Source organism: Rhododendron vialii, chromosome 6a (genome assembly GCF_030253575.1).
Source record: "Rhododendron vialii isolate Sample 1 chromosome 6a, ASM3025357v1".
Taxonomy (NCBI): domain Eukaryota; kingdom Viridiplantae; phylum Streptophyta; class Magnoliopsida; order Ericales; family Ericaceae; genus Rhododendron; species Rhododendron vialii.
The window spans coordinates 42,077,150-42,089,687 of NC_080562.1; the positions used below are offsets into that span (position 1 = coordinate 42,077,150).

The 12,538-nt window shown below is 38.9% G+C and overlaps 1 protein-coding gene across 1 annotated transcript; it reads left to right on the plus strand.

Moving 5' to 3' along the window:
• Positions 1-499: 499 nt before the first annotated feature.
• LOC131329645 (ABC transporter C family member 3-like) lies at positions 500-7,947 on the plus strand. Its single transcript, XM_058362911.1, has 10 exons — positions 500-2,940; positions 3,322-3,408; positions 3,650-4,300; positions 4,401-4,565; positions 4,976-5,270; positions 5,371-5,585; positions 6,645-6,950; positions 7,112-7,175; positions 7,475-7,714; positions 7,838-7,947. Exons 1-10 carry the CDS (start codon positions 547-549, stop codon positions 7,945-7,947), a joined length of 4,527 nt encoding a protein of 1,508 aa, XP_058218894.1. The 5' UTR covers positions 500-546.
• The last annotated feature ends 4,591 nt before the right edge of the window (positions 7,948-12,538 follow it).

Here is a 12,538-nt window from a genome sequence, read left to right on the forward strand (position 1 = left end):
ATCGCACCATTGGTTGAAAGTTGCAATAGTTGGCCAGTTTGAAATTGGAAAAAAATTAATTGCACCATTGGTTGAAAGTCCTTCTGAACTCACATCATCTTTTTCAGATCAACAGGATCCTGTATTGATAGCGTTGGTTGAAAGTTGGACCTGTTGCATTTTTCAATGTTACCCGTTGCAAAATCGACGTCTACATATTCAGTTGCCTGTATATTTACTTGTGTATGTCTTGCCTGGTAGGTCTTTGTTGTCTTCTTTGCTTCTTTCTTTGCTGATAGCATTGATGAACATTACCCTCTCTCTCATTGGTTAGAATGATGTGAATCCCACTACAAAATAATGTCATGCTTATCAATGCAATATACTTTTTGGTAAGCATGACATCACTTTACAGTGAGGTCCACATTATTTCAACCAATAGAAAAGAGAGTAATGTTGAACAAAACTCAACTACTCTATCAGATCATCAATATATGCTACGGTTTCTACCCATTGCCACCTTTGATATACCAGTTTTCTCTCCCACAAACCAAACACTCCACAAAGATGGAATTTTTGAGATCAACGAAGATGGGTATGTCGACTTTTCTCCCTCACTCATACTCATCATCACTCATGTACATTCCCAGTAATTTCGTTCTCCAACCCGTTTTCCTACGTGGGTTTTCTGGTTCTTTGCACCTGGTTTTGTTATTTTTCCTCTTCATCACATGGGTAGGTAGGAAAATCATGAGAATGAATACTCCCTCCGAAGGGCCAAGACGGAGCAATAATAGGAGAACAAGATTTTCCTACTACAATCAAGCTCTGTTTTGTTGCTTGGGTCTTTCGCTTTTTAACCTCGTTCTGTGGGTATTAAATTACTTTTCATGGTACAGAAAGGGTTGGTCTGATCAAAAGATTGTAACCCTTATGGATTTTGGACTCAGAACACTTGCTTGGTTAGCAATCTCTGTTTATTTGCACACCCATTGCAAGAATTCAGGTGGGCCAAGGTTCCCAATTTTATTGAGAGTCTGGTGCGGATTACACTTCTCCATGTCCTGTTGTTTCCTTGTGGTAGACTTCCTTTATAATAAAAACGATCAATCTCTACCAACTCAGTTATTTGTGTCTGATATCCTCTCCACTGTTATGGGCTTTTTCTTTTGTTTGCTGGGGTTTTTGGGGGAGAAGGAGAGTGAAGATGGCCTTCTTCAAGAACCCCTTTTGAATGGTACAAGTAATGGTGCAGAGTCAAATCAGTCTAGTGGGGGTGAAATTGTTGCCCCTTTTTCCTATGCTAGTCTTCTTAGCATCCTTAGTTTCTCTTGGATGAGTCCTTTGATTTGCGTCGGTTATAAGAAAGAATTAGACCTTAACGATGTTCCTCAACTAGCCGGTATGGACAGTGTCAAGGGGGCTTTGCCAGTTTTTCGAAGTAAGCTAGAGTCTGATATTGGATGCAAAATAACCACATTTAAGCTTGTGAAGGCACTGATCTTAACAACACAATGGGAAATTCTATTAACGGCTTCCTTAGCACTAATATATTCGCTAGCGTCTTATGTTGGTCCCTACCTCATTGACTCCTTTGTTCAATACCTTAACGGAAATCAAGCCTTTGAAAACCAAGGGTACGTTTTGGTAGCCGCATTCTTCTTTGCGAAGCTCATTGCGTGCTTGGCTCAGAGGCACTGGTTCTTTAGGTTGCAACAGGCTGGAATTAGGGCTAGGGCAGTTTTGGTTGCCATGATTTACAATAAAGGCTTGAGCATTTCATGCCAATCAAAGCAGGCACACACTAGCGGGGAAATCATAAATTTAATGTCTGTTGATGCCCAGAGGGTCTCAGACTTTGGTTGGATCCACGATCCGTGGTTGGTCATAGTCCAAGTTGTCCTGGCCTTGCTAATCTTGTACAAGAATCTTGGGCTTGCTTCCATTGCTACGTTAGTCACTACTGGGCTAGTGATGTTGGCGAATGTTCCGCTTGGGAGATTGCAGGAGAAGTTTCTGGAAAAGATAATGACATCAAAGGATAAAAGGATGAAGGCTGCATCTGAAATCTTGAGGAGCATGAGGATCCTCAAGCTTCAGGCATGGGAGATGAAGTTTTTGTCAAAAGTTACAGAGCTTAGGAACACCGAAATGGGATGGGTGAAAAAATTCGGTTACACTTTTTCTTTGACCAATTTTCTCTTCTGGGGAGCACCTACATTCGTGTCCGTGGTTACTTTTGGCACCTGTATGCTTCTAGGAATCCCCCTCGAGTCTGGGAAGATTTTATCCGCCCTAGCAACATTTACCATACTTCAACAGCCTATCTATAATCTTCCTGACACAATCTCAATGATAGCTCAAACAAAAGTTTCCCTTGATCGAATAGCCTCATTTCTCCAACTCGATGACTTACCAAGTGATGTTATAGAGAAGCTTCCGAGAGGTAGCTCTGACACTGCAATTGAGGTAGTTGATGGGAATTTCTCTTGGGATGTATCTTCCCCTAATCCAACATTGAAAGACATAAACATTAGTGTGTCTCGTGGTATGAGGGTTGCTGTTTGCGGCACCGTTGGATCAGGAAAGTCGAGCTTACTCTCCTGTATCTTGGGAGAAGTGCCCAAAATATCAGGGACTATTAAGCTTTGCGGAGCCAAGGCGTATGTTGCTCAGTCGCCGTGGATACAGAGTGGAAAGATTGAAGAGAATATACTGTTTGGAGAGGAGATGGATCGAGAAAGGTATGACCAAGTACTTGAAGCATGTTCTTTGACGAATGACCTAGAAATTCTCCCCTTTGGTGATCAGACAGTCATAGGTGAGAGGGGAATCAATTTGAGTGGGGGCCAGAAGCAAAGAATACAGATTGCACGTGCTTTATACCAAGATGCAGATATTTACCTATTCGACGATCCATTTAGTGCTGTGGATGCCCATACAGGAAGCCATCTCTTTAAGGTGACTATGAAATCTTTTTTGTGCTTCTTTTTTGATGTAATTTTGTCATGCCAAACCAAGGCCGTAAACCAAACACGCACAAACAACCTCACGTACACTCTAGAATTTGTCTCTCAACTCTTTATATCTAGTTCACCACAAACAGGAGAAGAGCCATGTATTCCTGGCCACAGGGAGAGCCAAGTGCAACGGTCAATTTGAGACATGGAACTCCAACCATACAAGGAGACCAACTTCAATGCCCTCTGCCGGATCAATGAGCTGCTGCAGCTGTTGTCTCTGATACACAACTTCTAGAAAGCCTAATTTGAGAGCCGATCACTACAAATTTTTTCCTTGTCAATTTCTATGGGTTTTCACTGAAGCATTTTGCTTATACAGGAATGCTTATTGGGCCTTTTGGGTTCAAAAACCGTCATTTATGTTACTCATCAATTGGAGTTCTTACCTGCTGCAGATCTCATTTTGGTGAGCTATTTTTGTCTTGTTTCTTCTGTCTTTGACATATGATTGATATTGCTACAAATAAACATTTTATTCAAGGATGAAGTTAATGCTCAACAATGAAATATCAAAGTAGTTTTTTTCCCTTTCAAAAAAAAGTGAGATCAATTCAAAAGCGGTTTTATCAATTTTTGCAAAATATAGTTGGATAGAATTCTTGTGATTTAATTCAAGACCTTGTGGGATATTTTTCCTTTGTCATTAGGTCATGAAAGATGGAACGATTACTCAAGCTGGGAAATACAATGACATCGTCAATTCAGGGACCGACTTTATGGAGCTTGTGGGTGCACATAAGAAAGCTTTATCAGCGCTAGACTCCACTGTGGCCGGCTCAGTATCAGAAAATTCAACCATTGATGGGGAGAATGGTAGCACATGTGGTGTTCAGAAGTCCGTGAAGAAAGAGGAAACTGCTGCAGATGACCAAAATGGAACAGACGATATAGTTGGAGAAAAAGGACAGCTAGTTCAAGAAGAAGAAAGGGAAAAAGGAAGAGTCGGTCTTTCTGTCTACAGGAAATACATAACAACAGCATACAGAGGAGCTCTTGTGCCTTTCATTTTGCTGTCACAAGTTCTATTTCAGCTACTTCAAATAGGAAGCAACTGCTGGATGGCTTTGGCTACTCCAGTGTCGAAGGAAGTGAAACCTCCTGTCGAGGGTTCTACTCTCATAATCGTTTATGTGGCTCTGGTGATTGGAAGTTCTTTCTGCATTCTTTCTAGAGCCTTGTTTCTGATAACTGCTGGGTTTAAGACTGCCACTATACTCTTCAACAAAATGCATTTGTGCATTTTCCGTGCTCCGATGTCATTTTTTGATTCCACCCCAAGTGGAAGAATCTTAAATAGGGTGAGTGTTTTCTGTCTACTTGCTGCCGCTGTTGTCATCCTAACCATTGTTGTTAGCTTAATATAGAGATTTGATCCAACAATGCGTTTTCCTCTTTTAGGCATCTACGGACCAAATTGCAGTGGATTTCCCTATTCCATATACCGTTGGTGGGTTTGCATTCTCAATGATACAGCTACTTGGTACTGTTGCGATAATGTCACAGGTTGCATGGCAGGTCTTCATCGTATTTATTCCCGTGATTGCCACCTGCATTTGGTTACAGGTAATTATCGTAAATTCTTACTGCTCTGTGATGCTAGTGAAGTCTCGCAACATTAATTATATAATCAGCTTTTCCCCACAGATTTCAAAAGGGAATACTTCAATTTTCTTTAAGCAATATGCTGTTTCAGTAAGATGGTCAGTATTTCTTCTAAACTATTTGAACATTTACTTATTTCATCTATTTATTGGTTGGTAAAATGTTGATGTTCTTCCAAGTAACGAAGATGATATATTGGAATGTAGCCTTTGAAAAAACTAGAGAGAATTGGCAAACCATAAGAGTCTCTTGGATGTGGTGGTTTCTTTTACCAACTCTTACCTTGATAAATTGTATGAGTCTGATTATCAGAGCTACACAGTCACGAATGTTATATGCTGCAACGTCAATAGTCTTTTACTTTGTTGCAGCAATATTACATACCGTCTGCACGAGAACTAGCACGATTGGGTGGTGTATGCAAAGCTCTAGTTATACAACATTTTGCTGAAACCATGTCAGGATCCACTACCATTAGGAGCTTTGATCAGGAATCGCGATTCAAGGAGTTGAGTATGAAACTGATAGACGGGCATTCTCGGCCAAATTTTTACACTGCTGGTGCGATGGAGTGGCTTTCCTTCCACTTGGATATTTTATCTTCTGTTACATTTGCCTTCTTTTTGGTTTTCTTGATCTCCATTCCAATGGGAACCATTAATCCGAGTAAGGAGTTTTTGGTTTTCTTCTTTATTGACTATTGTACTTTGCACCCTGGAAAGTGTTCGAAAGTTTGATGATCTGTCTTTTGTTTCTTCATTTGTAGGTATTGCAGGGTTAGCAGTTACATACGGGCTTAGTCTGAACATGTTACAGGCGAGTGTTATTCGGAATCTTTGCAATATGGAGAATCAAATCATATCAGTTGAAAGAATACTTCAATACACTGCTATCCCAAGTGAACCTCCTCTTGTTATAGAAGAAAAGAGACCAGATGGTCACTGGCCAGCTCGTGGAGAAGTTGTTATCCAAGATCTGCAGGTATGGTACAAAAGTTCCGACCTCCTTTGGTTTTGTCTGTCTCATGGCTCTGTGGAAAGTAAGTAGAAGGAAGAGGAAAGATGCAAAATTCAAACTTCCTTTTATTCACCATCCACCTATGTGACATGTACTCCGCTACATGTTTTTTTAGGCAAATTTATAAAGGGACTACACCCAAAAACTCAAGGAAACAACCTTGAGAAGGAACTGAACAATACAAGAGTGAAAAAGAAATAAAAACCAGCAAAAACAAAGCCCGTAAAACAAAGGGAACGGACGATTGAAAGCAGAATTAAGCTTGACCAAACACTATCTTAGGAATACCCCACCCCAGACAAATCCTAATATTTTCAGTAGTCTTGGGAATCTTCCTCCATGAGACTGCACAGGCTTTCACTTCATTCACAATCTGGTTATCAACAGTAGCAAAAAACATTGATACCCTAGCAAATTACATTTTGGAACAAACATTCCGAAAAGTGGTACGCTTATGTCCCAATACGATGAATTTAGCGATCCATAAATTTCCCTTATCAAGACTAGAGATATTGGAGCTTTAAAAGTTCATCATAATGGTCATAGAAATGTGTTTTACGTGAAGAATTACAACATACATTATTTCATGGGATAATATTCTCTTGAAATAAGAACATTCTTGGAATGTGAACTTTAGAAGCCTACCTCTATTGTTCTGGTATTTAGGGCATGTGGCATGCCACATTCCCATTCTTGTTACTCGTACCAGAACGATCCGCGCTCTGGGTAACATAGCTCCTAAACATATTAATGTTTATTTTTCCATCCGTAAATGGCGTTTACAGGATGTCAAGAGTATTTAACGCAATATATAATACATTGTTATCCATAATTCTACCTTGAACTCAAATTAGTAAATGTGATTCCAAGTGTCCAACAAAATGTGAGACACTAATCGGGCATCCAAAGACAGACTTCATGGGCAATGCATATGGATAATATATAAATATATATATATATATATATATATATATATATATATATATATATTTTTTTTTTTTATGTTGACATGTATGCATGTAGGTCAGATACGCCCCACACATGCCACTTGTGTTGCGAGGCCTTACGTGCACTTTCCGTGGAGGAATGAAGACAGGAATCGTGGGGAGGACGGGCAGTGGTAAATCAACCCTGATACAGACACTATTCCGCATTGTTGAGCCTGCTGCTGGTCAAATTCAGATAGACGATATCAGCATTTCCTCGATCGGGCTCCATGATTTACGATCTAGATTAAGCATCATTCCTCAAGATCCAACCATGTTTGAGGGGACGGTGCGAAGCAACTTGGACCCACTTGAAGAGTACACCGATGAACTCATTTGGGAGGTGGGTTGATTTCCTTTTCTGTTTATTCTGTCTTGGCACTGATAGGGTCCATTGGGACAGGTTTCTCTCCTGCATATGATGTCCATATAGTCATATACCATACCTGGATAGGTGCTTTTCGTGTTTGGATGAAATTTTGAATACCTGTTTCATTTATTTAGGCTCTTGATAAGTGCCAACTTGGAGATGAAGTCAGGAAGAAGGAAGGCAAGCTTGATTCAGCAGGTTTTCTTCATCCACTATTCCCACACAATCAAAGGGGAAAAATAACTTTTCATGGGAAGACAAAGTAGACCTTGAAGTTTTCAGAGTCTAAAGAGCTTTTCATTCCGAATGGGGTCATGCTCCAACAGTGTGAATGCAATGCTCTCCCACTGAATTTTGGACAAAAAATTTCAGGACGTACAAAATTTGCTTGAGAAACCATCTTGTCTTCGTAAAAATGTTCTCTCTCCCTATTCCAGACAAGACTGCATTACAGTTAACAAGTTCCTAACACTCACTTTTTTTTCTCCTTCGTGCAGTTACTGAGAATGGGGAGAATTGGAGTATGGGTCAGCGGCAGCTGGTTTGCCTCGGGCGGGTGCTACTCAAGACAAGCAAGGTCTTGGTGCTCGACGAAGCCACAGCGTCAGTGGATACAGCCACTGACAATCTTATACAGCTAACACTTAGGCAACATTTCTCCGATTGTACAGTGTTGACCATTGCGCATAGGATTACGACTGTTGTTGATAGCGACATGGTTTTGCTGTTAGATCATGGTTAGAATCGACGACTCCCTCTGGATTTGTTCCTCTTCCTGTCATCTTAATCATCTTTCACCAAATTAAGAACGTCAATCTGAAAATCTTCTAAATTTCCCCCTTTTTTCCTTCGTGGTGCAGGACTTATCGAGGAACATGATTCTCCCACAAAGTTGCTTGAGAATAAATCTTCTTCGTTTTCAAAGCTCGTTGCAGAGTACAGCACAAGGTCGAGTTCTAGTCGTGAGTAGGCATATACTTGAATATCCACCTCAATGAAAAATCTGGCAGTACATTTTGCAGTTGGAATTGAACATTTTAGAAAGTTGTACAGTACCCTCAGTTGAACCTGGTTGAACCTTGCTTCAGCTCCATTCTTTTTAACATTTTTCTCTCGAGTTTTTTGGGTTTGTCTTTATCTTATTTGATTTTTTAACTTCCCCCTCAAAAGTTGGTCAAAAAAAAAAAAAACTTTCCTTCAGAACGGTGACCATTTTCGACTTCATTCAGGATCAACTTAGATGATTGGAGTCATTCACACTATGAGCTGGTCGAGGAGAAAAATCATGTAAAATATTTTGTTCATCAAATACCAATCATATTACCTGATTGGAGGAAATTTATCTTTAAAAATTGGGTTCTTCAAATTACAATCCAGCGTGCCCAAATTAATTTATTCAAGGTAAGTGTACTCGGATCAGGGATTGATCTGTATCCGATTAATATGATTTAAAGTGATTAATCTACTCGCCACTAAACTTAAAATACGAACAAGTCCAACTATCAAAATTGACCAAAGATGAAAACATACTATAGGCAAGTCCAGACAGCAGACTTCACCCCGTGCAGTCTTCCTCCGCCACGCATTTGTGTCGTTTTCATCACAAAATGTGTAGAACCTATACATATGTGTAGTATAGAAAAGTTTAGGGTCCCGTGACATCCCAGGCCTGCCGTCCTTCTATTTGTCTATCTCCCCATGTCCCTCCCACTACACGCATATCTTAAGTGAGTTTGGATTAAAAAGTAACAATTGACTTATTTTTTGGTTTTTATTCAATTTTTTTTTTAATATTGTTAGTTTTGTATCAAATTTTTGTGACTTATTGATTCGTTTTGACTAGAGGACCAAAAAAAAAAAAAGATTTATTTTTTTGTCTTTTTCAAAAAAATTAAACCCCCAATAGGTTCTTCTTTCACACAGAACAATAAATGAGATTTTTCCCTCCCTTTTTGCTTATAGAGGGTGTCCGGAAAAAATACACTATTTAGATTTATTTGATTTAAAAAGATAGTCATTAAATTAATATGTGAAACTCAAATTTGTAGTATGTTTCACTCTTGTTTAAATTAATGATTTTGCATTACTTTTTGGGTTTTTATTTTTTACCTGATAAAGAATGTTGAAAGGGGAGCGCAATATGGTGCACGCTCGTCTGCTAACATAACAATTTTTTTTAACATGAATATTTATAGACTAGGTTTTCCAACAAATTGAAGTATGAATTAATTATAGATATTTTGATGTTATTCATTGCAAAGAATGTTTCCGTCATGTTACCGTAGATTCAATTATAAATGACTTCAAAATTTTAAGAGAACGACGGCTATTAGTGTAATTGATCTCGAGTTAAGAGTAAAAATAGTACGCATGTGCGTGTGTATACATAAACACACATATATGCATATTCTTTGGCAATTACCGATTGAAAATGACTATGTTTCTCGCGTAGAATACTCCGTCCATCCAAAACAAAAATATACGGTCATCAAAACATTTTGAAATTTAAATTGTATATTTTTATTAAACGATTTAGTTTCCTTTAGTAAGTAAATAATATATTATCAATAAGCTTTTAATTTGGTGCAAAAAAAACCAAAAAATTTGAACTACTTTATTTTTTTATCCAAAAATTGCATGTCTTTTCGTAAGAGACTATCAAAATGGGACGGATAGAGTAAAGAAGAGAGGTGTTTATTCGACTTGCACACATATCGTGGGTGCCCCGGCCTCTAAAAGTGAGAACAAGGTATAGCACAGGAAAAATGAGCCAAAACGGATGTGTTTTGAGGCTTGGGTACACTGGGTAGGGCTTGCTCATCAAGTGGGTCGGGCCGGCACGACACGGCACGGGCTCGAGACGTTTATATGTGGCATGATATGACACAGGCACGGTCATGGTCTTGACACGACACGATACGACACGGTCAAAGTGGGCACGTGGACGGGCACGGCATAGCACGAAAATACAGATAATAATTTTAATGTTAGTAGTAAATAAATTGACTTGCTATATCATGAATCCATGACTCGTATTCTCGTAATGTCATTAATTAAGGTAAAAAAAAATGGCTCGCCATGTAAATTGGACAAAATGCCGCACATACATTTTATTTTATCTTACGATGATTTAAAAACAAATTATCAATTTTTATTGAATGAAATTATTTTGTCAAAGCTGAGGGAGTTATGTTGGAAAATTCCTCGGTTACGCTCACACCAAATATGGTTAATGGCAGCAGCTAGGGAATTTTTGTAGACCCAACACTTGAAAGATATACCACCTCTATGGGCAGTAGCCCCATCAATCTCAGCTTGAAGGTGTAAAGCCAGCCTACCAATTCTATTCTTATACAGAAAATGACCACAAATATTAGGAGAGCAAGAACATTGAAAAAACAAGTGAGAGTGGCTAAGTTACACAGCACACACACCACGTGAGGCAATCCCCCATTTGAGGAGTCTGTCCTTAGTAGAGAGGCGACCAAGATTAGCCTTTTGTTTGTAAATTTGACATTATTAAAAAAAAGTGTGGGAATGCGTCATGTAAAAATTTAATGTCCAAATGGGTCATATGACTCGTGTTGCTTTTTTATTTATTTATAATTAGTAGAAAAAATACAAATTTAATGGGGATCTATCTAAAATACGCATTCGAATCCATGATAACCAAAGATTATTCTTGGTAGGGACACAAGTCACACAATCAACCGCAACCAACCATAGGTAACGGAAAATGCAAGGTTTAAACAATCTACAAGAAAGTAAACCCAAAATAATGAATTTCACCAATCCAGGAATGAAAGTTGGTACTCAAGGATAAAATCTATAAAACTGCTCAAAAACCAGACGACCCGCAAGGAGAAAAGAAGGAAAGAAGCAAAATGAGAGCCCCAAAAAATATACAGGCCAATCGATGGACCAAAGCAAATAAAGTGCAAGTTTTTTCACTAATTAATAGAGAACACAATTAGGAAAAGGAGAAGTAATTTGGAAAGTACCCAAACAACGCCCTTCCTTTTTTTTTGGTTGTCAATTATCATGCTTCGCCTACCCCGTATCATTCTATCTCCTTTCATTCATAGAAAGCTTTACGCCATCGGTTTTTGTACTCTTGCATAATGGCTACAAATGCGACAGCCAAAATGAGAATACATTTCCATAGAGTACTCAAACTCACGTTCAACTCGAACCACGGTTGTATTCTTATAGAAAGTAACGCACATATCAAGATGAAACTAAAAAGTGTCATTGCTCACTCCGCAACCTAACCTCTTAGAAAGGTTCGCACCCAAGCATAGAGCTAGGTCGTTGAAAGCATATATATCGGAAAGACCGGAATCGTTCCCACAGAGAAATCTTCTTTAGCGAATTCGGATTAGATGTTGTGTAAAGAGTTGCAGCGTTCAAGCGGCCAACTTTGGTGTCTGATTCAAATAACAACATTAAGCTTGGAAATTAACTAGATTAAGATGGTCGAGTCAAAGGGATCGATTTACCCACAACTTAGCCATACAACGGTTCCTTCATCTAATTCATGATTGGACCGAAACCGTCCGGATTCCACTAGAAAATTAAAAGCTGAAGACTACTTGTAACTTAACTCAAAGCTCTAATTCAAATTGAACTCATTTAACGCAAGTGAGAGACGAAAAAGGATCGTTCACACGTGTAAGATTATCAAGCACGTAGCACAAAGCGATAGACTCCATGATCAAAGAACCCACCGACCCCATGATCAATGCTAAACATCATGGGTTCAATTCATTCAAAACCTTGAGATTGAGCTAAAATTAAGAGAAACCATTTAAACAACTAATCCATAGGGTGAACCTCACCCTATGACCAAACCTATATGCTACTCACACATAGCAATAAAACTAGAAATCATGCTAGGAAATGAAAACATGATTCACCGATAAAAGCTAAAATAAACCTGATTTAAATAGAAATCCAAACCACACCTACAACTTTAATACTTGGAGAATAAACAAACAACTTGATCTTGAGTTCTTGAAGGAAATGTTAAGAAAAGCTTAAAGCAAAGCTATGGAACTCTTAGAACAATCAAAAGACTTAAAAGTGTCAAAACATACATAATGGCCAATAATGGCTTAAAAAGCTATTTATAGGCCTAAACAATCAGCCAAAAAGTGGACCAATAGGTCCCTAAAATATCCTAAAATTATGCTAGAAGTGGAAACTTTCTTTAAATGGAAGGTTGAAATGTTCAGCACAAAAATCTAGTCGAAGGGCAAAGGTACCGGTACCTAAGTTTTGAGGTATTGGTACCTAGCAACCTGTCTTCCATATCAGCATAATGTTACCGGTACCATGTTTGTGAGGTACCGATACCTTGACTGCAAAACTGGAGAACTGGTGCAGCTTGGTCCATCATGCCTTGGCGTGTCCCAACGACTCTTTGAAACTTGATTTCTTTGAACAGCGGAACTTGATGCATCGAAGGCAATGTTTGATGCATTTTCCTCGCTTGAAACACTTTGGCACACTTCGTGACAATCTTGACCAACGGCCGTCCACCGAGGCTTCTTGCAACACCG